This window comes from Orbicella faveolata, unplaced genomic scaffold (genome assembly GCF_042242905.1).
Source record: "Orbicella faveolata isolate gen_17 unplaced genomic scaffold, um_ofav_v1 contig_13, whole genome shotgun sequence".
Lineage (NCBI taxonomy): Eukaryota > Metazoa > Cnidaria > Anthozoa > Scleractinia > Merulinidae > Orbicella > Orbicella faveolata.
Window position 1 is genome coordinate 23,341,807 of NW_028301540.1, and position 25,571 is coordinate 23,367,377.

Sequence of the window (25,571 nt, forward strand, 5' to 3'; positions counted from 1 at the left end):
TAATACTTTCTCTTGATTAGTTCTTTGGAAAAAGACTTTCTCGAATTCACTGACAGACTTTTAAAGACGGCGACAAAATCCAATAAAGAAACAATTTCTCTATGCAGCAAGACAGCTTTTCGATTTCCAAGAATACAAAGATAGTAACAATGGTTTTAATTTTAATCTAATTTTCACTCACGAATTCAGCTCGAAGATGAGGCGAAATTCTTTATTCATCCCGTTTCTGGACTTGTAACTTGCGATTTGAAGAGCTTGTAAGCCTGGTCGCACTGCAAGAAAGGAAGCATAGTAGAAAACCCGGAGGGAAAACAATATGCTTTAATCTGGGGGTAACTTTAGCCAGGACAAAACTGTGATAACAGATATGCAGTAACAAAATCGACAGACAGCCCTGAGGAACAATATGAGCATTGTTTGCTTCCGCGACACTTCAATTGACGCGTGCGTGTATATCTCATTTCGTGTACAGTTTAACTTTCTTCTTTCTCGACGATGCCATACTGAACTGCCCCATAACCAGGTTTAGTAACCTTTTGATCCTTCATTTCTTACTCCTTAGGGAAGGGACGTCTAATTACGCGAGTCGCGAAAACTCCTCACTGGTGTGTTTTTCGGTGGCTTATATAATAGGGTGAATCTGATCTCTTCCTTTGAGATAAGTTACTGCAGTGAAACGCATCTCTAAAAGGTACGATTGCATTTTCACAGCTTATATTGCTTAGTTTAGTGATTTGCGTTAACAACTCAACCTCGGCTCGCTACGTTTCGGTTGCCAACAATGTCTGTCCATTTTTTATCGTTCAATTAGCGTACAAACGTGCCGTCTCACTCAGTTATATGGCAGCCATCTTGACCCGACTAACAGGAAGCTACTCACGTGTCGTGTTCATTTATCCGTCAAGAACAACAGAGCACCACCATTTCGGAATACAGCTGAACTCTCAGGGGAAACGAAAATAGTTTGAAATAGCGGGATTTCGAAAGAGCCGATAGTAAATGACTAAAGGTTAAATCCAAGGGAAATTGTTTTAAGTTCGAAATAACGGGGAATTCGAAATAATCGAGATCGAATTAGTGCGATCCAACAGTATGTTCTGATCCATTTTCGTGAAACACTTCAATTGGCTTGCTGCTTAAACCTCAAATATGTCTGATTTCTCGTCTGCGAAAATGAACACCAATACATTGTAGACATTAATTGTACCTTTTTGCGACTTGTAACTTGCATTTTGAATAGCTCACAAACCTCTTTGGAATACAGCAAGAAAGACAATAAGTAAAAAACTCGGAAGGAAAATAATCTGCACAATCTGAGTGTTTCGCGCGCGGACAGTGCTGTGACAATATGATACAGACACAAAACCAACAGCCAATTCAGTAGCCTGAGGTAAAATGGGCATTATTGTTTGCTTTGGCGACACTTCACTTGACGCTTGCGTACATATCTCAGTTGGTGTGCAGTTTTACTTCCTTCTTGCTTGATGCTGCACTGAACTACCAGATATCCAGGTTTAACCACACTTTCCCTTATTCCTTAGTCCTAAGGGAAGGGACATCTCAGCGAGCCACGAGAAGTCCGCACTTGTAACTTTGTGGCTTTTAGCAGATAGAGTGAATCTGTGCTCTTCCTTTTAAATAAGTCACTGCAGTGAAACACATCTCTAATAGGTTAGTGTGTTTGTTTTTTTCTCAGCTCATAACTAATGCTTAGTTTACTGATTTCCGTCAAAAACTTAGCATCAATTCGTTTTTGTTTCAGCTGCAAACACTGCCTCCCCGTATTTCATCGTTTTAATTACCATACAGGCGGACAGTCACACCTGGTTGTGGGGCAGCCATCTTGTCCTGAGAGTTAGAAGACCTCTGACTCATTCATGTATTAATTTATCTTTTAAAAACAACAGAACACCGCATGTGTTAAACGTTCTGATCGAAAAATGCTGTTTACATTCTAAGTTGTGTTTAAACTCAGTTGAGTAGTACAACCTTTCCCTGCAGGCAGAAAAAGTAGATATATAACTTTCAACTGAATGACATTTTAATCACAGCCGGCTTCTGGCAGAAGGCTGTACTCGGAGAAGTAAAGGTGGATCGAGGGAGATAAATGTGAAATTTTTATAAATATTGATTCGTGAATACGAAATTCTAGAAAGGCCTGCTGTACGGGTCCGCAAATGATCCCAGTACCGCAAATGATCCCGAACCGCAAATGACCCCCAAATTGGACCGCAAATGATCCCGGATCGCAAATGATCCCCGATAGGGACCGCAAATGATCCCGACTAAAAATAACGAATGGCATGGATGGTGGGATGGTGTGGATAGGGAATTGGCGTGCGTGAATACTGATGTTTTTATTAAAGCCATCTTATAATTATAATGGCTTACAACTTGTTTTTGTTTTTTTTTTTTTTCATACTTTCGACTAAATTTTGTTGCTAACTACGATGTTGTAAATATCACCACTCAATCATCAAAACACGACTTGGCTTGCATTTCTTTGCAATTCTCAGTAGAATTATGATCAGTGCAACATACGCTACATATTCTTCTTGGTTAAACATTGATATTTCGGTGTTATAGTTAAATCACATTTTATCAGCCATTAACGCCACTCGTCATAAGTTTTAAACTAATATCTAGCCATGAAGCAACTATTAAGGAAGACGCTGTCACCTGAGTAGACCCCACAAGCCTACAACGCTTCATCACTCTGTAAAACACCTAGTGTCAGGTGTAGCACTGGAAATTTGAGCAAATTTACTTTGTAATTTTTCCTTGGTCGTATTTTGGTTTTAATTCCTCGGAAATGACTACTTGACTATTCTAAGAAGCCAAAATTCCAAGCTATAGTTATAAAGCTCAGCTTTATGACCAAGCAAGGCCAAGGCTTCCTCCTCGTTTTGACAAGTTAGCTGTTTGATAGATGTTTGATACTATCGCCACCGGGATTTCGAGAATGTTTACAAGTACGTGTTTTTCTAAGACTTCTCATTCAATAGATCGTCTTCACGTAACGTGTTTTTAACCTCATCGGGCGTAACAGGCGGTATATTTATATCTGTTTACAATTAGCGTGCTTCGTTTGGAAACCAGGGCATTTTGAATTTCAGGGTTATGGAGGTTGCGTGACACAAGGCTGCGATCGAGTTTGTTGAAAACTATATACTTATCTCTCGATTTTGAGCCTTTTAAAAGTTAGAGCGTTAGGAAAAGTGCTTATGTAAACGCTTGTTTGTACATGTTTAGCACTGATAATCAGTCGCCTGGAAAGCCAAAGTAAGTTCCAGATGTTTACACTATATTCCGGCCGCCATATTGATGTACCAACACGGATGTATACCAACATGACGTTTTCTTACCGGGCTCTGTAAATTTCTGGGAAACATTTACGGCGAATTTCTGAAGTTTGGGGAAACGCACAAGCCTAAAACTTGGAGAAGTGTCTTATTTAGTTATCTTCTATAGCATACATCACAATTTCTTGGCTTTTTCCATTGGTTGGTTTTCGATGTATTATTATTTTTTTTTATTGCGTGATAGTGAAAACGATCTGAACCGTTCGAAGAACAAAACAGCAACTGTGGAATACTTTTTTGTAAAAAGATAAAACATGTTTTTTAGTTCATAATTTTTGTACATGTTCTCACTTTCCTCTGATATAGATTCATGCCAGTCCTTATTTTTTGATCGGGATCATTTGCGGTCCAATATGGGGATCATTTCCGGTCCGGGATCATTTGCGGTCCGGGATCATTTGCGGTTCAATTTGGGGATCATTTGCGGACCCGTACACTGCTGCGTATTTTCGTCAGTTCTAAGGGAGTCCATTTGTTGGACCTTTCACAGGCATTGTTGCTTCCGTGACACTTCAGTTGACGCTTGCAAATATAATTCAGTCATTCCGTGCAAAAATTAACTTTTTTCTTGTTGAAAGATGCTATACTGAACTGTCAAATAACCAGGCTAAACAACCTGTCCTTTTCCAGCAAGACAGCTTATTGCTCTGAAGTACAGTAGGCATGTTTTTCTTCAGTTACGCTTCAGTTGACGCTTTCGTAGATATTTCAGTTCGTGTACAGCACTACTTCCTTCTTGCTCGTTGATGCTATACTGAACGGCTAAATATCCAGATTTAACCACTTTTCCTTCATCCCTGCACACCACGAGAGGTCCGCACTTGTAACTTTGTGGTTTTCAGTGGATAAAGTGAATCTGTGCTCTTCATTTTAAATAAGTTACTGCAGTGAAACTCATCGCCAAAAGGTTGTTGCGGTTTTTTTTTTTTTTTTGTGGCAACTGTTTGTTTTACTAACTTCCTTCAAAAATGTTGTATCGCTTTGTTTTTGTTTCGGTTGCGAACAGTGTCTGCCATTTTTTCATCGTTTTAAATAGCACTGAGGCAGGCAGTCAGCCATGTTGGTCTGAAAGTTAGAACATCGTGACTTGCTTCGTTGATTAATTTATCTTTAAAAGCAAAAGGACACCACCTTTGCTAAACGTTCTAATCGAAAAATGCTGTTAAAATTCTAACTTTCTGATTAGAAACAGTTGAGTATTTTAAACTTTTGCCAGGCATGAAAAAAATATACTGATATACTTTTGAACTGAATTACATTTTGCGGCATAAAATCAATGTTAACTGTTGACGCCTTCAAATATTCCGCCAGGCTTCTGGCAGAAAGCTGTACTCGGAGAAGTAATGGTGGAGAGAGAGATGTATGTGAATTTTTTTAATAAACATTGGTTTATGAGTACGAAGTTCTGGCAAGGCCTGCTGCGTAATTTCGTTTCTAAGGGAGTCCATTTATTTGAACTTTCGTAGGCATTGTTTTCTTCCATGAAACTTCAGTTAACGCTTGCAATTATATTTCAGTCATTCCGTGTATAGTTTAACTTTCTTCTTGTTGGATGATGTTATACGGAACAGTCAAATAATCAGGTTAAATAGCTTGTCCTTTTCCAGCAAAACGAACAGATTAGTGCTCTGAGGTAGAATAGGCATGTTTTTCCCCAGTTACGCTTAAGTTGACACCTGCATAGATATTTCATGTCGTTTACGGTTCTGCTTCCTCCTTGGTCAGTGATGCCATACAGAAAACGCCAAATATCCAGACTTAACCGCCTTTCCTTCACTCCTTAGTTTTCACGTCTTAACAAGCCGCAAGAAGTCCATCCTTGTAACTTTTGTGATTTTCAGTGGATACGGTGAATCTGTTCTCTTCCTTTAGGATATTTGGGATAAGTTACTGCAGTGAAACACATCTCTAAAAGGTTAGTGCGTTTGTTTTTCACAACTAGTACTCGTTTTACTAATGTTCGTTATAACATAACTGAAGCAAAGCGCGCGCTCTGATTGGTTAATTCAGCGTCTACTATTTGCCCCTGGGTGCACGCTGCTGACGTGTGTGCTAACGTTTACAAAGCAAATCTTTTGACAGACATTGTTTCCAAAGTAATGGCCAACGTCCTTCTGCCAGAAATGCGAAACTGTCTTCACAGTTGTCTGAAGATGAAACTTTATCGAGTTACTGGTGTGCAGTCGGTTGTCATGAATGAATCTTCGCGCGCTTGTTTTCTCTTGTCATGTAAGACTACACGAACATTTTTTTGTGATGTAGCTCAACAAAAGGACTTCTGTTGTTCCAATGTCTCAATGTTATGTCATAAAACAAATGTTAAACGCCATAGCGTGCACTATTGAGTTATGGATACACTTGGGAGGTTTGCTAAGCACTCAAGAAGCTAGAGTCGCACGAGGCTATCGCCTCGTGCGACTCTTACGCTTCTTTAGTGCTTAGCAACCTCCCGCGTGCAGCCATAACTCAATAGCACACGCTATGGCGTTTACCATTTGTTAATTAATAATCAAACCTCGGCTCGATTTTTTTTTTTCGGTCGTGAACAATTTATGTCTTATCTTTTAAATCGATAAGCATATGGGCGCATAGTGATACTCGGTTGAAATTGTGGGGCAGCCTCCTTGACGTGAGAGCTGGAAGAATACCAATTTTCGTGTTAATGTATCCGTTAAAACAACGAAAGCATAATAACAGTGTTACGTTCACATTCTCAAGAAGGCTGCTCTCGGAGACTGATGTAATAGTAATAGTAATAGCAATAGCAATAGCAATAGGAGTAGCAATAGGAGTAGCAATAGCAATAGCAATAGCAATAGCAATAGCAATAGCAATAGCAATAGCAATAGCAATAGGAGTAGCAGTAGCAGCAGCAACAGTAATAGTAATTGTAATAGTAATAGTAATGGTGGAGGTAATGCAGGTATATATGTAATTTTTATAACTTGTTGGTACATGTATATGGAGTTCTGTAAAGACCTATGCCCTTTAAGGGGAGGCCATATATTTGACCTTTCTATGCTTGCTGTAAACATCGTTTGTCTCCATGAAGCTTACCTTTAAACCATACCATTTGGTGAACGATTTAACAACATAGACTTGCCATGGGAAATACTATAACCTATAATCACCATAGAGCCTAAACGTGGCCTTTCGGCGAAAAATGTGATGATGGCAGAGGTCGTATCACTATCGCACAGTAAACTAGGAATACGTTCCGATCTATAGTAGTAAAACAGTCCAATTGTCTGGGTCAAGGACAGGAATCGGCCAACCTGTCATTGCAAATCAAAGTTGCATTTTATCATTGCACAAACCACAAATTCTCTTTTTTCCAATTCTCCGCAATTCACTCTGTTTCACCTCAAATTTTGCATAAACTATTGCTGTGAAATGCTCTTGAAAATATGCAGACCTCCCAAGAGCATTTTACAACAATAGTTTATGCAAAATTTTGTGGGCAAAGACATTTAATTATGGGGAATTGGGAAATAGAGAATTTGTCTGATTTCTCTTCCACGGAAATTAACACCAATACATAAATTACATAGACATAAATTGCAAAACGTAGATAAATTTCTTTTTCCCACCAATAAATAAATAAATAAATGAACGAATGAATGAATGAATAAATAAATCAATCAATAGATAAATAAAGTGCTTACAAGCTCAAGCGAGGTGAAGCCGACCACGTTCAGCTGATAAAAAACTTAAATGGTGAAAGTGGTTCTTAACTAACAGTAAATTCACTCTTGAATATCATAATCCAAATGCAATCTCTGTAACAAACAGAAGCATATATGCTTCTGTAACAACTGAAAGGCTCAGTAAATATTTCTTTTGTTCCTTCACAGGTTCGTGGAACGAACTTTGCCCCCCTACTAGTCAAATGAAAGATTTTGTTTAGAAGTTGGAATTTCTATGATCTCAAGAAGGTACTGAGATAAAAGTCAAGGATGGCAGAAGACAATACCGCAGATGAAGGTCAGTTATGATAGCATCCAACAAGAGTATTTCACTCTGCATGTTTTCAATAGATTATTCGATTCATTTGGTTGAAATTCTTAGATTGGACGTCAAAAAAACACAATCGCGCGTGCATTGCTTTGGAAAGGGAAACTTGCTCTTGATATTTGGCTTGAAAATACATAAAATAGTAGTTGTTGGACTGCAACTCTTTGACTATTCCGACTCTTCGAAAACTAAGCCGCGCAGTGTATTAAGTAGCAAATTTTGAAAAGATCATTTTCTTATTCTCGCTATTGGACTGGAACTAGCTTGCAACTGACGCTAATGCGGCGAGTCTTTACCGAAAGATTTTTATTTTTTTTGATGATATTCCGTCGCACTAGTAGAGTAGAAGATCTGAATTTCTTGACGTTGGACGCGCATGTCTAACGCGTCTTTAGATAATTAGAGTCATTTGCCTGAAAGTGGCGTGATATGAGATAATCACTAGTGGAAATGTACATTTACATTTGAGGCTTTGACTTTGTCCTGATGTAAGTCGCTGAGATGTCTACAGAAAAAAAAAATGCTTATCATTCGGCCATCCTAGTCAGTGATTCATCCAGTTTAATTACTTGCCAGGTGAAGGTAAAAAATAACAGTTGAGTCAACCATGCTCTCAGGGCAGCATTTCGGTTGTACTTGCATTGATATACGGCTGTATTCTTCGCTCCACTTGCCATTAGCTAGGTGAAAACATTTTTTTGTCGTTTATAGTTTTTACACAACCTTAATTAATTGAATATCGTGGTTTTAATTCCTTTTTACAACAGATGTTCCAAAGCTTGCACCAAGTAGCCTTCCACCAGATGTTATGACGGCGGTCCTCAAACAGTCCACGGCTGCAAATGACAATCAAACCAGTGGAGAGCTGAGTGTAATGAGGTTTGACCAAGGTAACTATTAGAGTTGCGAAACTTATAGGGCCACTGTTGTTCCCAAGACTTTGAAACGTCACGGGCTGAAAGACCAATGGAATCCTCTGGCTAAAATAATGGTCTGTTGAAGATTAATATTATTCTAGTTTCTTCACAGAGCGTTGATCTCAATTTTCATTTTTATAAATCACTTTTAAAATGATTATTATCACGACTGTTTTGCCGGAAAATGCAGCAAAATCCCGTGATTACCGAAGCACTTTCATGAGTATAACTTCAAAAATTCAAAACCCAAAAACATATTTTTATTGATGGAAACCAAGAGATTATCAAGGTAAGAGAGTGAATTCCCCATATAGGTCTTATACCCAAGGTAATCCCTCAAAGTACACAAGTTCTTCAGAGGACGTTACTCGCGCGATGCGTGGACAGCCGAAGCGACTTTCTCGAAACTACCTGAGACGAAATGGCCGGCGGGAACGTCATTGTATATGTTTTGATTTCGTTTCATAGCAGAGATGTTTTCTGCGCTCTCAGCCGTCTTTTTGTTCAGCCGGGCTTTCGTTTGTTTTGTGCTCGTTTGGCTGTTCTTTATTTGGTCGTTTATTCGGTTCTAGGGGGTTTAATTAAGCAAACTTTAACGGCAACGGCAACGAGTACTGTGAAATCGAAACAAAGAGCGCTGTGGAAGTGCTGTGTATTTCTTTGCCATTGTTAACAAGGGGTCACAAAACAACAACGTGAAATAGCCACACTCTGCATATTCGAGAGAACATAAACTATAGGACGGCCAATAATTAAATTTCTTTCTCAAATTTTGACGCTGTCCTACATATTCTGTTTGGGATATTTCTGACAGTATAGACAAACTGAATGAATCTAAATTCTCGCGAGATTCGTAGGTTGAATATTAAGTCCTTGTCTTTGGCGTTGTGGCCGTTGCTGCTTAAACTGCTTTTTGCTACTTGGGTAGCGCGCGTCTACCTGCACTTTCGACCATCTGTTTGTTCGGTTACCTAGCTTGTGTTTGGGAGTTTGTTTGCTTTGCACTCGTTTGTCTAAATATTTATCTGCCGTTGATTCAGTTGTTTCTGTTTGTGCAGTGAACATCCGTCGCTTATTTAAACTCCTATTAAAGTTTCGAAATGTATATACCGAGAGCCGAAGCTCTTTGCTTGTAATCAAAATATTAAAGAAGACATCCCCACAGCATTGGAGGTTTTCCTTTGCTTTGAAACGAAACGAAACGACATAAACAGATCCTCCACGATATCATCCACGCAACGCGCGAGTAATATCCTTGGAAGAACTGAGTGTTATGTCTAAAAATAATACCTTGGGTATAAGGCCTATATGGGGGATTCACTCTCTTACCTTGATAGTCTCTTGTAGAAACCTAAAAATACTGGCCGAGTTTTGTTATGTAAGTTAACCGAAGCTGCAAAAGGGGTGTTATAATAAGCTACGCAAGCACTAGGTGGTGAAAATTTCGTTGTTTTATGTTGTGCTATGTTGAAAAAAAAAATAAATAAATAAATAAATAAAAATAATTTTAATTTGCATTTCTTTCAACAATTTACGTAATATCTTGGAGCTGTACGAACAATTTGTTTACGAAAGAAGGTACTTGGTGAAACTTTTAGCACAGCTTTAATCCAAAATGCTGCAAAATGGCCTTTGAGGCTTCTTGCTCTGTGCCAAAGAGATTTTTTTAAAATTTCATTTGTTATTATTATTATTTTTTTTATAAATTTAGATTTGGTACCAATTTGGAAGAACGTAGTGACGCCTATGCGAAAAAAGTAAACGTTCTCAATTTTGCGGACTCAATTTAATCGAGTAAGAAAGTCATCCCACCACGAATACGTAATTGTACACAAGAGACGAATAAAACTCATGATCACCAGGAAGTTGTTCAGAGGCCACCATCAGGAAAAGCAAAATAACTTAACAGGTTGCATGTCAAAACTCTTTTAAACTATTAAAGGAGAAGGTCACTCCAAAAACTTTGTATTTTATTCCATCACCAATAAAACAGTTCACATTGAGTTGAGTTACTCACCGTTGTCTTAGCTTCTGAAGTGGATGGGATCCCAATGAGAAAGAAGTGAAAAGTTCGACACTGGGGAGCCGCCATTTTGAAAGGATCTTGAAGGCCTGGCTGCATATCCGTGACATCATTCCGTCTGAGAGTGTTTGTTTCTTTGAGCTTTAGTATGGCTGCTCTTGAAGCCAGAACGTGCTAGTGATTCCGCAGGAGATAATAATCAAGTTGAATTGAATGATCGGTTGGAAAATGCTCTGTGGTGCCCATGTGAGAGATGTGCAGCCAACCGACGCAAAGAGAATGTGTTTGTTGCCGAGAACAGCCGGAGTAGGTCATCCAAGATGGAAGGTACATTTTTAGGTACAATTGCAATGGACGCAACTAGTGGAAGAGGAGGTTTATTTTTAATTGTAGATTGCTCTTAGAATTGAACTGGTGGCTTAAATAAATCCTCAGTTTAGTGCTTGTGATCTGATTTGTCTTCATTTTTATGTTACTGGCAGTTCAATGCGGAGGGAGTTCTGGTATCGCAGAAACTGACGAGTTTTCAGTGGTGTGTTTAAATCAGACGGATGCTTTTCTCCTCACAAGTCTGTGTTTTTACTTATAAGATTTGGATACTTTTTGCTCGTGCTCGTAAGTTTTTGTCTAGGTTTCTTTGCACTTATGGACTACGTGGACTCGTAAAATACGCAGTGACTTTACATGTAAGATGCGAAGTGAAATCGACGTCTTTAACTTGAAATGTGAAATTGATGACAATCCTTATCAGTACCTAAGATTTTTTGTGAGAATTATAATTTGTATTGTTGGAAAGCATATGTTATAAATTTTGGATAGAAGAAAAAAAGTATATATACAACTTTTACATACGTAAACCAGCGGAAGGAAAATTGACTCTGCAAGTGTGTTTTTTTGTATCGCATGTGTCGTGTTTACTGGCATCGTTAGTTGACAAAGCATGCAGTAAGATTACAGCTTCATTTTTCACCGTAGCACTGCTTTCATTAGCAACTGTAATTCCCAAAAATAATGTAAATGAAAAAAAAAAAAAAAAAAAAAAAAAAAAACTGTCCTTAATTAATGATGAAATTGAAAACAAATTGCAACACATTTCAGACAAAATATTATTTACATGCGAATATGGGATTTCGCTAGAGCAGGACTTGTTATCGGTAATTGTCGATATATAGGTAGGACTGATGTACAATTACTTCTTCCGATTGTATTTCAAATCAGATTAGACAGCATTTAAAATTTGTAAGTATTTTAACTCGCCCCTGGCTGTCAAGGCCGATTATTAAACACGCTCTGAGTTTTCGGCTCACACAAAAGCCGGATTTGTAAATCGAAAAAATGCTTTTCCAATAAAATAAAACCGAAGCGGTTAGTCTGACATGTAATTTTAAAGATATCTGCAGGGCATTTGAAGTTCCCACGGTACCCTAAGAAATTTAATAAATTCACCCAAAAAAAATGCGTGAAGTCGCTATGCATTAATGAACACGAAAACACGAAAAACGTTGCGCCAGTCTACGAAAAATAATGATCAAAGCTTGCAATATGGAAGCTTTTTTATAAATACTGGGAAGACTGGTAAATGAAGAATTGAATTTCATTCAGCCATTCAAAAAAGGCGGCAAACTGATATATACATGCAAAACCCGTGATTCAAGCCGTTTTAGCGTCTTTTCGTTAAAATATATTAAGCCTGAAGGGTTGAAAATTTTTGGCGACTAAAATACTTGTGCTGGTGACCAAACCTGAAAACTTAGGGGTCAGCTGGCCCCAAGGTTTTTCTTGAAATTCGAGTCCCCATCCAACTAGGAGCTTCAATTTCTTGGGCAGAAATAATATTTACCAAATCAAGTCAACGACAGTTCTGCCGGGCAAAAATATTTTAAAAAAATGAAAAGTATAACTGATATATAGTTACCCCTTTTCGTTCCTTGCGATGCGTCGTTCGCTTGCAATGCGTGCCTTTACAAGGGCCCTCCGTTGAAAAATTGTCGGAAGGCATTTTTCAATGACCTACTTCTTGTGTTTCCACCCACAAGCTCAAATCGATATTCAGTGTTGTCAGTCGTCTATGAAATGCTCGTTGTACACATACACATTTTTGAGTTTTTTTGGCATGAATCTCTCATCCCGACGTAGCTGTTCGATCCACTTCTTTGGCAATTTTTTGTTCTTTGCAGGCAAATTAAGGAAAGTCACTCCTCTTTCCCTAACCTTTTCGGTTCGGGTTTTACAGCCCAGGGCCCAACATTTTACCTCACAACTGAATAAACGAATTTAGAACAGAAAGGGAGAACTTTAGCCTTTGAGCTTCGCGTCAATTCGGACTGAATGACGTCATGGATATGCGGCCTGGCTTTCAAGATTCTTTCAAAATGGTTGCTCCCAGTGTCAAACTTTTCACTTCTTTTTCATTGGGATCGCATCCACTTCAGAAGCTAAAGCAACGGTGAGTAACTCAACTCAATGTGAAATTTTTATTGGTGATGGAAAAAAATGCAAAGTTTTTGGAGTGACCTTTTCCTTTAAAGACAGACACCCAGTAACAACATTCACATTTTCCGCGGACAGGTCTTCTGAAGTTTATTTTATTTTCATTTATTAAGCAGCTTGTTTTCTAGATGACGTACGTAGACACAGTGTTTGCATGTCATTTGATCACTAAACTTTCTGGGAAAACATAATTTAAAGTAGACAGAAATGACTGGCATATCAATGTTGTTCTTGATAAGACACTTTTGTTTTTAGTTTTCGCAGCCTCACGTTTTCCAGAAGACGCTCCAAAGACTATAATCTTCGAGTAAGTACAGTTTTCACCATGCAGCATGAATACGTTGCCAATGAGTGCCAAAAATATCTTCCCGACACGAAAATTTTTAGAACAGCTTCAACCAGTTTGAGATAATTTTTTTTGCGAGCCCTGAGGCGGATAGCCGAGTGGTTCCGCAGACTACTTTGACAAAGTTATACCGAAATTCATTGACAATAACAGCACGGACGCATGAAAAATTGACGTCAATTTTTTTTTACGATAACAATTTGTGAAATTGTCCTCCCTCGCTCGCTTACGCATCGCATAAACTGTAAATTCATGTGTCTGTCTGCTTATTGACAATGAAAATTAGCCAATGAGCATTCGAGTATTTCTGTAGTTGTCGTAAAATACCAACTTATAGCTAAAGACACCTGCAAATTTTGATTTCCAACTCGTGAAAACTTTCTTCAAGAGCAATGTCCAACAAGTATGTTGAACTGAATTTTGAAAAGGATTCGACTGATAAGATCGGCTATAGTTGACACAGCAGACCCTTTTAAGATAATAACTAATAAGGTATTACGTTGGGAATAGAGTGGTTTTCAATTGAGTGTCGAAAGTAATCAGACACTTACTTTGGTTTTGGTTTTGGTTTTACTACGGTTTGAAATTGGCTGAGAACTCTAATTGGTCAGTAATTGGTTTGGTTTTGGTTTTACTACACTAAATTGAAAACCGCTCTAACGCCCATAGAGCAGTTTTCAATTGAGTGTCAAAAATAATTCTTACCACAATTGCTACTAATCTCGCAATCTGATTGGCTAATTTGCCGTTGTCCATAAAAGTCCAGACAGTGCTGCTCGCGTCAATGTGTCACGCAATGCTTTTTTCAGATCGCACTCTAGAAAAAATTGTCTTTGACGTTGATATTGTGGTAGAAAACAAATCGAATGTGGTTTGGCGTTGTCTGTACTCTTATCGAGAACTATACGCGTCATCACAGTGGTCAAAATTTGTTGTGGACTCACTCGGCTGCGGCTCGTGAGTCCAAAACATTTTGACAACTGTGATGACGCGTATCTTTGTCGATAAGAGTACAGACCACGCTAGACCACATTCTATTTGTTAAAAGATGATTACTTCTGCTTTGGTTTTGGTTTTACTACGACTTGAGAGTGGCTAAGCGGTCTAATTGGTAAGTAATTGGTTTCGATTTGGTTTTACGACACAGTTGAAAACCGTTCCATAAGAAATTCTCTGTTATTCTATTATATGGAATGAAGTAAAGTCAGTAACGGATTCCTATAAAAGTTCGCACATTTACTAAACTCGGCACAGCAAATTGATCTGTGAAGGTGTTTATTTGTTTACGAAACATTGTTGAGACGTAATCGAAATGGTCCCCACTAAACAACCAGCTAAACTCATTCCAGACCCTCTACTATAAATAATAAACATTTATGTTTTTTTTTTTTCTATTTCCCAAACAGAGAGACAATTGCCGAGGAAGGTGCCACGTGCGACTTCAGAGAAAGTGGTGTTTGCATAAAATTTTCTCCTAAAGCGGTGCCGGAAGTCAAACGGATCACATGTTCATCGTGGCGTCCCAGTGCTGTCTCACTGCCTCTTAAAGGTGATGAATCATTGGTCAGCAGCGTAATAGAACTTGCCTGCGATGATCCACTAGGTGTTAACTTTACTGGTGTTACCGTGGCCTTGTTGCACAGTGCAACTGACTTGGGAGGATACGAACTGGTGATGAAAGAACAGACTGACTCAGAGAACAACATTTGGAAGAATTTGAATACTTCAAACGTAATTTGGGATTCACAAGGTATATTGCTCTTAATTTAACAAGTGAAAAAGCGTTAATGCGTCCGTTGTTCAAAACAATTGGAGATATTGAAGAGTCTCGTAAAACCTTGCGAAGGCAGGCATTGTACTTTTATTATTTGAATATGCCTCCGACGGTCAGGAAAGTCGCGCGATTCACGCGCCTAAAGTGGCATGAGCGTGAAGATTACTGGATATTTTGTCTGCTAGCTACCCTGTTCAGACGTTTTATTGTATAGTTGGAGCGCTTTAAAAAAAAAAAAAACAAAAAAAAAAAAACAAGAACAAAAACAAAAACAAAAACAAAAAGAGAAAACAAAGAAACAAAAACAACTAATCAACAAACCGAGAGAGAGAGAGAGAGAGAGAGAGAGAGAGAGAGAGAGAGAGAGAGAGAGAGAGAGAGAGAGAGATAAAGAGAAAGGGAGCTCGAGTTGTTTATTTTTAACGATCACCATCTGCCATAGTTACAAAGCAAAGTTATGAGGTCTTTGTTACAGAATTGGTGTACAATTTAGGGAGTCTTTTAATCAACCAAAAGTTCCCTAACTTTGCAAACAGGGTTAAACGGCGCGAAGAATTTTTTTAGAAAGTTTCCAAATATATCTGGAAATACATATTTGGGGAAAAATCAGAAACGTTTGAAAATTGGGATACACCTCGCGCGCTTCGCCTCTGGAAATTTCCAAAAATGCAAACGTGAAATTTTGTTCTATGGTGGAGAGCGTCGTAGCTCACACTATCACATGTATCATTTATCGAGGCAAAATATCTCACAACGTTTTTCTGTTACGTTAAAATGAAAATAAAATATTAAGCTTCTGAAATGATTTGTAAGTGGGGCAGCCTTAATAATTTTCAGACCCAAACAGTCGGAAAAAGTTTGAGTACCCATCTTGTAAAGGGGTATGCATCCAGTACTGTGCTGCACTTGGAGGAGATTGAACTCTATCACGCTGTGTGACAATAGTACAGTAACCGCATATAAAAATGGGATGGCTACAACATATCATATTTCTTATTTACATCTGTTTATCTTAGAGTCTCTGCGTGAAAATTGTGAAAGGCAAAGTGCTTTACAGTCTGTCCAAGCTACAATAACGAGCTTTTCTCTGTACGCTGTGATCTGTCGTCTCAAGTCTTACAAATTCTCATTCGACGCGTCAATGGAAAGTCCCGAGTTGACTTGTCAAGTCCCAAGTCCAGTTTCTGAGTGTTCGGATGTGAGTGTGACAATTCCCAGAAAGTCTTTGCGAGAAGATGTAGAATTGACAATGAAGGTAAGAGAACATTATTGGGAATTTAAAACGTTCTTTGTCAGTTTAATGCTTTACAAGGGACCGCTCATTACTTATACATAGAGGTAAGGATTAGAGGAAATTACGAGATGAGATAAAATAAAAATAAAAGTATTAGGAGACAATTCTTTACCTCCATGAACTGTGAATTTTACATCGAAACTTTACAATTGTCTCGTGATTTATTTCAAATTCCGCCCTACCATCGAATAATGTCACACAGGTTTACTGCCATCATGTAACAAAAAAGAAATAAAGTCAACGAGCACAACTCTGACACAATGACAAACTGATAAAAATGGTCAAGTAAAAGTAATTTGTTTTTAGGTAGAAATGGACCTGCATGTAGTTTGTTTAGTTTACGATCCGTCTAACATTAGAAAAGATAATTTGGTTTTATCAACTGGGTTGATAATGTGAATTGGCCACCGTAGAGATTCGAAAGTTGACGTTTCGAGTGTTAGCCCTTCGTCGAAGCGAATCGAGGAATTGTGGGTTGTGTGTGGTTTATATACAGAAAGATGGAGCTACGCTAATTGTTGGTGCATGGTAACGTGTAGAACAACGGAATAAATTAGTTGAATGAAAAGCGTTCGTTGATACCGTGAGGATTAAGAGTGTCGATTTTAAAAATAAATTTTTGTTCTAGAGTTTTGCGGATTTCTGTGCTTCCTTGATGTAGGGAAAGGCCGCAGACTGCCATATGTTACTTAGAATGATTGGGGAGATTAAAGTGTCTCGCGACCGGCTTAGATGCGTTTTTGTCGTCTTTCTCTACGTCACGAAGGTGTTCTCGGAATCGGTGGCTTAGTCATCTCCCTGTTTCGCCGATTTATAACTTTTTGCAAAGAGTGCAGATTATGCAGTAGACGACATTGGCTGAGGTACAGGTGAAATGATCAGTGATCTTGATGGATCGCTTGGGTTCCGATATTTTCTCAACGTTGCGAATGAAAGGACATGTTTTGCATCGTGCGTGTACGCATTTAAAAGTTCGGCTTCATTACTTGTTTGGAATGCACTTCTGGCTATGTTTTTGTCGCGTGTGAATGAAATTAATGGAGGTTGCGAAAAGATTTTACCTGTATCAGGATCATTTTGAAGTGATTTAACGTTTTTTAGAATGATGGATTTTACTGCGTGGTTTTGAGGGTGAAATGTGAGAGTGAATGGAATTCTATCATTAGTTTTCGTCTGTGACGATTGTAGTGCTGACTGTAGATCAATATTTTGGGCGCGATGATGGCCCGCTTGGACAACAGAAGCAGGATAGCCACGTTTGTCGAAGAAATCGCACCTTTCCTCTGATTTTAAGGAAAAATCAGAGTCACCACTACAAAGACGACGAAGTCCAAGAAACTGAGAATAAGGAATGGAATTCTTGACATGTGATGGATGTGAAGATGAATACAACAAATTACTATGAGAATCTGTGGGTTTGTAGTGCACACTGGCGCATAAACCGTTGCCTTCGATGGAAACTTTGATATCCACAAATGCTAAAGAAGTATCGGAGATTTCTAAGGTATATTTAAGAGCAGGATGAAACGAGTTGACAGCAGTTATAAATTGATTGAGGTCCTCCCTGGTAGAAGAGGTAGTGCCGATACAGTCGTCAATGTAGCGACGGTAGAGTTCAGGTTTGGGGCCGTTGCATTGATTGAAAAATTGGTGTTCAATGTTGCCCACGAAAAGATTGGCGTAGCTGGGTCCCATTTTGGCACCCATGGCCACGCCGTTGATTTGTTTATAATAATCGTCCGCGAATGAAAAACAGTTGAGTGTTAACACATCTAGTTCAGCCAGGTGGAGTAGTGTTTCCGAGCTTGGTTCCTTAACAGTGTGTAAATCAAAAAAGATGTTTGAGGGCTAAAAGACTTTCGCCATTTGGGATGACGATGTAAAGAGATGTAATATCCACGGTTCGCCTAGGAAATTAAAATCGCGAAAAATTTGAAGTGCATGTTGACTGTCTTTAACGTATGACGGTAAAGATCTGACGATAGGTGCCTTAATTTTGTCTAAGTAGCTGGAAATGGGTTCGGTAGGGCAACTACCAGCAGAGACGATAGGCCGACCTGGATTGTTAGGTTTGTGAATATTAGGTAAAAAGTAAATACAGGAAGTTCTTGGAGTTCTAATGATGAAAGTGGTATCAGTAGCCGGCAATTCTTGTTTGACTATAAGGTCGTTAATAGTGCTCTTGACAATTTGTTGGTTAGTGGAAGTGAGATCTTTATCGACTTTAGCATAAAAAGAGGTGTCAGAAAGTTGCGCAAGGCTTCTTTTTGGTAGAAGGCCTACTCTGGGACCTTGAGTCGCCTAAAGTCGCCTAAAGTCACCTAAAGTCGCCTTAAGTCGCCTTAAGTCGCCTTACAAAAAAACAAGAAAGAAAACAAATCGCCAAACAAATACTCTCCGAAATTTGAATACAGTAATTTGTAATCGGGTGATTTGAAATCACCCGAACACTTAGCAAGAGAACTCGAATTTTCGTGGCACAGGCCGATGTCTCGTCTCTTAGAAGCATGGAAACCAGTTAGCGGCGCAAGGGTTACTGGGAGACCAGTGTGTCTGGTATCGATATATCAATTTTTAGTATTTCATTGTGAAAATGTCGCCAAGGGCATTTGTAATGTGGCAGGTGGAAACTAGTGAAAGCTTGGAAGGTGTATTTCCTGGTGGTCGGATCAACCGTGGTAAAAACCTTTCAAAAAAGATTCGATTCACTGTTTAAACTGCCAGGGTCATCAAAGTTTTCTGGAGCCTGACAAGTAGTTGGTGAAATTTGACAGGAAGTGTTCTTACGAAGGAGCTTAGCAGGCGGTACTCATTGTGGTATTAGAATATTTTGTCTGACTGAGCCAGGAGAGCAACAAATCGATTGGGTCCCTGAAAAGGACTGAAATTGACAGTGGAGATGCCAAAACTGACAGTGGGAATGCCAAAAATATGGCAGATAAGTCTACCAAGATAACCATTTTTATAGTTCGGGAAGCATTGTAAAATAACTGCATGTTAATGAGCTAAATTAATTTTAATTTCCCTGTTGTTTAAATGATTTATGGAAATTTTCCAACATTTTAAATTAAATCAAGATATCTTAAATTTAAAAATTTTTGTCACTATGAATATATTTTTATTAGTTTTGTTTGATTTTTTTTTTGTTTTTTTGTTTTTTTATTGCGATATCTTCACTAATATTCACGCTACCTTGCTGGTAGCTTACTGTTACTATTATTTTTATAGCAGTACCTGTTCAGTGTTGTGGTAATTCTTTCTTTAATACTACTTTTTTAATGGTTTGAAATCTGGCCCAGGTTGTTCGAAAGCCGGTTAGCGCTAACCCAGGTAATATATTATTTTTTGTATAGAAATATTTTTCACTGCTTATGGTTGTCAGTTGTTTTAAGATGAATCAAACTCAAAACTGAAAGACAAACAACATAAACAGAAAACTGGACCGAAACGTTACATTAATGAAAGTACAGTAATAGCCCACGTATAAGAACCTGGGTTTTAAAAACCTGTTAGGCTAAAATTTTCATTTTAAGCCCCCTCCACATAAGAACCTGTTAAGGCTAAAATTTTAAGTTAAGTTCTTATCAGTGGGGTTGCTGTAAAAGTGTATAGGTAGAAACTGCTGAATTAAGATCATCATCTATTTTAAGAAAGTAACTTGATATAACTTTTTTTTTCTCTCAAGCTTAAGTACCTGCACTGAACTGCCTATAGGCATTGCCCTATGGTACAAATAAATGATATATACTGTATTATGAGATGATATTTATAATATATATAGTATATTCAGATGAAATTTATATGAAAATATAAGAACCTATTTTAATAACCTTGGTAGCCTAAATTTGCTTTAAGCACCATTTATATAAAAACCTATTTAGGCTAAATTGAAAATTTCATGTTCTTATACGTGGGCTACTACTGTAATCAAATTTTTTTCTAATCCTGGGTTAGTTTAACCATGCAGGCTTTGAACAACCCAGCCCTGGATATTTGAGACTGTGGTGACTTAATTATGTACCAGTATTGGTACAATATTGCTTTATTGCAAGAGATATATTGAGAGACTGTTGGTAAGTTTATATTTATATCACTCGAGTGAAATAAAGTCTCCTTAAGTCGCCTAAAATCGCTTAAAACCTTAAGCCGCCTTAAGTCGCCTTGAGGCGCCCAAAATCGCTTTAAATGGCCTAAAGACGCATTTTTTTTTTCTGCCAATTTTGCTTAAGTCGCCTAAAGTCGCCTTAAGTTACGGCGACTTAAGGTCCAAGAGTAGGCCTAGTAGAGGTCGGCCCGCCTAACAACCAAAGCGCCGCCTTTGTCGGCCGCTTTGACAATTATGCCTTTGCACTTACTAAGATTTTTTAGCGGCGCCCTCTCTTCCGAAGAAAGGTTGGACGATTTGGTGTTACGATTGAAATTAAGTTTATTGATGTCGTGACGGCATTTATTAATGAAAAAATCTAAAGAGGCGAACTGGCCCTCCGGGGGAGTCCACTTCGATTTTCGAGTCTGAAGCGTCTCGAAAGTATCTTTGTCCGAGGTGTTAGAATCATCCTCTTTATTATGGAAAAAGGCTTCCAGTTGAACGCGGTGAAGGAAGTTTTAAACATCTTGCCTAACTGAGAATTCGTGCAGCTTTTTGGATATAAGAACAAAATTCAAGCCCTTAGCTTACTGGGGACGGATTTCTCTGAGTTGGAAAGCGGAAGATTTTCTGGAATAGAAGCCACGGTGTTAAGGCTTTCAAGTGATAAGTCACAAGTAATTTGAGGACCTATTAATTGTTGAAGTTTTTGCATTTGGGCCTTAATTTGGTGTAAATGGTTGAAAAGTTTAGAATTGACCTCCTGAATTTTGGGGCGAATAGATTGTACTAAAATAGCTGGACAGGTTTTAGAGGGTTCAGAGCGATAATGTAGAATTTGTTTGTCGAGGTCTTTTTCCTTAACGTTAGAAAAGCAGAACTGACAGCCCACATGACAAATATCTTGACTACCAGAATATTTTTGCAGCTCCTGACGCTCACGTCGAGCGTAATGTGAAAAACAATAGGGACTACTCGTAGTCTATGTTAAACGTAAAAGATTTGTTTTGTATTGTAGCATCTTATCAGGCGAGAACGAGACAAGGTTTAATCATAATGAAACTCTGTATTCAGGTTCAAGAGGTTCCAAATTATAATTATGAAGAAAAAAGAGCTTTTGCTGGTCCAATTCTTCATATCTCGTGCCCTGTGGAATTGAAGCTTAAAGAGCCTGCTTCGATAAGAATACCCGTTGCTTCGGAACAAGACCTCCAGAAATTACAGAACCTGTCGATAAGCAGTGTGAGAATATGTTACCGAAGCTTGGAGGATAGCTCACAGGAATGGGTTGACATCACAAAGGACCTGAGACCACCAGCTAAACTAGAGAACGGGACTGTGACATTTCAAGTCACCCACTTTGCACTGTAAGTACCTTAAGTTTTCTTTTCATTGTTTCTCTTGGTTAATGAAATACTGTAAAGAGAATCGTTGACCAACGGAAAGATCTTAAATTACGGAAGATGATGGTCTCTATCCTGTTAGATGTCGGGCTGGTATTGCACTTGTTTGAAAACAATTCACTGTAAGGTCGAGGTCGGGCCTCTCGTTTACGCAATTCTGAGCACTGTGATCGAATCACTTGTCAAGTAGTGGCTATACTTATAAGCGAAGAAAAGCGTTGGATAATTTCAATCTGTTGGCCCTAAATGTGGTCGTGGTCGCTTAAGGCCTAGTTCACTCTAGCGACATAACGACATAAACATAGGTACATAAAAGAAGTCGTTATGTTGTTATGTTTACAGTGTGAACATTCTGACGTAATGACGTCATAACAGCAAAGTAACGGCACGGACATTATGACATAGGGAAAAAAGATTGATCTTTTCCTTATGTCGATGTTGACATTACCGATATGGACGATTTTGTCGTTATGTTATTATATCGTTATGTCGTTTATAGACGATATTACACGGTGGCGAGAAGATATGAATTTTATGTTCGATATTGTTTTTGCGACGAGAACATGAAATTCATATCGTTGAGTTATTCCATGTTCTTTTTATTATAAAGCCAAAAACCACAGAAACGAATCGAAAGCACAAACCGTGTGTGAACTGCAGCTCGGCGGCTAGCATATCTCATTTTTGGTTTAGTTTGAAGAAACTGCTCTTTAAAGGGAACCTCGGCTTAAAAATACTTTTGTTGTCAAATAATACTTCATGCCTATCTCTAACAATTCCAGTGGTTTTGAATCAACATTTCATTATGTTTTCTTCCGAAATGTTTCATGAGAATTAGTGACGTCACTGCGTTGTCGAAGACTTCCAATATGGCGTCTGCGGAGGAATTTTCAGTAACTCCGTAGAGCTTCGAACCAGAGTACGATGAGGGAAAAAAAGCAGCAGTGATCCAAGTTCAGATGAAAATTCAGGTGGCAGCGAGGAGGAAGTTTTTCGGACGTCTATTGATCCTGGAGTGGTGCAAATGCTCGAACTGCGCCACAACGACATTGAGCCACCCCCGAGAATGTTTGTGTTGTAGAGAGGTTGCTGAAGCATCAGCACTAGCTGACTTTAACAGCGAACCGATTACCTGTATTACACACACGATGATTTTAGGGCAGCTTGTTTAAATACAGCAGTGCTTAAGACAACCCTTATCCGCATAAAACATTTGATGCAAGGCATGGATTTGACTGCTACTGAATTTCCAAATGAGTACGTATATATTTAATTTAAGCTCCCATGTGATTCATTAAAAATATGTATATATTTTCTCATGAAGTGTACCAGTTGTTATTTATAATCCGGGCTACTACGTCCGGTTTCACTTTTATAGTAAGTATATTTAGTGATTTTGCTAATGCTCACTTCCTCAGTTTGGGAAATAACATCACTTAGCATTTCCTGGAGCACAGGCTTAGCATCATGTCGCGTAGTAACCTTTCTCCATACAATTTTATATCTCAGCTCCCCCTCCCTCTGGCCACTTTAGATTGTTGCCTGAAATATCACAAAGCATACCTGTGATCCTAGTGCTATGTTACCAAATATGTGCATGCTTTATTTGGGACCTACCCAATAGGTGTTTGGTCAAATCATAGGCATGACTTCTGGAATAAAGTTCACTGTTAATTTACGTGCTGAACTGTCAATTGAATATTGTTCTGCTACCCTGAGTACCGAGGGAATGGGGTGTTTTCAAAAAGTAGATAAGCACATTATAGTTAACAATAGGGGTACATACATGTACTCTCTAATTTGGGAAACAACTGGATTAACTGTCAAATTACATAACATCGAGAGAGCACTTGTGTAATTTTTAGGATAAATTGTTGACAATTGTACAGTACCTGCTATTGTCTTACCTGTTGTCGTGACGTATTGTGATTATGATCAAGAGCAATGAGCTTTGTTGCTTCCTCCACTACCTCGTGGGAAAAGTGTGTATGCTTAGGTAAGTGTATAAGGTAAAGGGAGTGGTATGCCGCTAGTGCTGTTGTGCGTACACAGTCTGTAAGATGAGGAACAGTCTTGAGCAACCTTGTGTCATGAACTATTTTAGCAATTCATTGAGTGGTGGAGAACCTAGAGTGAGCCACTCTTTTCGTCGCCCGCCTTCAGTGAGAGCATCATGCTAGCATTTTTTGAACACTCTGTTGGTTGGAAAGTCTATTTACTACATGGTTTGTTATTGACAACCACTTCTCCTTCGGGATTTCTGCATTCCCCTGGCAAGTCTCGATACTCCCCAAAAGTGATTTGTGATTGGGGGAACCCATTGACTCAACTTTTCACTGCCCTTCTTTTTTGAGGATGCTGACAGTTGTTTTTGGACATTCTCGCAGGCATGCCATCCATCAATATGGAATTTCTTATCTTTTTGTTCCTCTCTCATATATTTCTTAATTTGGGGATGAGAATCAGTTGAAACTGACACCGGCCACAATCACTCCTGCCTCCTCAATGTTTTTTAGTGTTTCTATAAAACCTTTCTTTTCCATTACATTTGAGTTTTTTACTTCACAAACTGACACAGTCTACAACCTTGTCACTTTGAACATCCAACGTTGTGTAAGTCCCATACTTAGCACTGTGGCCTGGAGAATCACAGCGGCCATCTCCGGCTAGTGTCACTGGCTCCCTCCTGTCTTTTAGAGTGTTAATTAGATTGTTTTGTTCTGTCTCCCAGCAAGCATCAGTAACAGGGAAGACATACTTTTCTCTTAAGACATAGTAGCAATCTTTTCCAATGGATTTCAAATTAACCATAGAAACAAACTGCTGAAATTTTGAAATTTGTGCGCCACTGAAAAATAATCCTGCAGTTAAAGCCAGATTCCCTTTACCCTTGACTCCAGGAATAGAAAGTTGTGTTTGCCAGGTAAAGTTACAACCATTTAAACAATTTATGCTGACAGAATATCGCGACCCTTCATTTTCTCTCTCCTCAGTTTCCTTATTGATCACTGGGGAACCACATTTTGGGCAGAATTTTAATAGTTCCCTGAGATTATTTTCCTAGACCAACAGAAGTATTGAGGCATTTCTCATACTCATTCAAACTTGGTGCTGTACTTGTTTGAGAGGACTGAGATGAGCATTCATAATGGATGCGAGGTACCAAAAGAAAAATACATAATGCTGACCTTTGGGAAAACGTTTTATAAATTAAAGGCAGGATATTAAACAGACAACGAGATAATGCATTAATGTAATATTTTTATTTCAGCTTTTAATAAATTACATGATAAAAGAACTTGTTCAGTTCAAACAAAGCAATGCAAATTTTCTTCTCACCTCTTGACGCTTCCGTTTGGCCGCTCTCACCACTCTGGAGGCACGCACTTTTGATGCAGATTTGTAAGCAAAAATTGTAGGACCTGCGTCATCTTTCAACTTTCGTTTTGTCCCTCCAAATAACTTATTCCGCCACGCCTTCATCCAAACAGCTTTGATCGAAATGATCAGAACACAAATATGGACACTGGTAAATTTTCTTTGGGCCGGCCAATGGCAATTAGTCACTTCTTTCTTAATTCCCTCTGATCTGTTCCCGGAACCCGATATAACGTAACTTTGTTTTCGCCTCTTCCAGCTGTGTCAGTTTGTTTCTTAGACTCGTTGTTACAGCCATATGCGCAACGACGCGGCATTTCAAGTCTTCACGATACTGGTAAGCGATAATTAGAGTTATATTAGAAATGCTACCCTATTTATCTGTAACTTTAAACTATATACACGCTTAAACCATCCCAACGTAAGTCAAAATCCCGCCATCAGTCCGCCATGTTGAAATTCCGACAACGCACTGACGTCATA

The 25,571-nt window shown here is 38.6% G+C and overlaps 1 protein-coding gene and 2 pseudogenes across 1 annotated transcript in view; 1 reads left to right on the forward strand and 2 right to left on the reverse strand.

Moving 5' to 3' along the window:
• The first annotated feature begins 385 nt into the window (after window positions 1-385).
• The window catches only part of LOC110040477 (ankyrin-1-like), a 46,355-nt gene continuing 21,169 nt past the window's right edge, over window positions 386-25,571 (forward strand). Inside the window, exons 1-8 of the mRNA XM_089285875.1 lie at window positions 386-691; window positions 5,235-5,277; window positions 7,217-7,346; window positions 8,144-8,266; window positions 13,062-13,113; window positions 14,559-14,902; window positions 15,943-16,181; window positions 21,382-21,674. Coding sequence (XP_089142001.1) covers window positions 7,319-7,346; window positions 8,144-8,266; window positions 13,062-13,113; window positions 14,559-14,902; window positions 15,943-16,181; window positions 21,382-21,674 — 1,079 coding nt within the window. The 5' untranslated portion in view covers window positions 386-691; window positions 5,235-5,277; window positions 7,217-7,318. The remainder of the gene's footprint in view (window positions 692-5,234; window positions 5,278-7,216; window positions 7,347-8,143; window positions 8,267-13,061; window positions 13,114-14,558; window positions 14,903-15,942; window positions 16,182-21,381; window positions 21,675-25,571) is intronic.
• Window positions 16,774-19,033, reverse strand: LOC149115671 (uncharacterized; annotated as a pseudogene).
• On the reverse strand, window positions 23,606-25,193 carry LOC149115672 (uncharacterized; annotated as a pseudogene).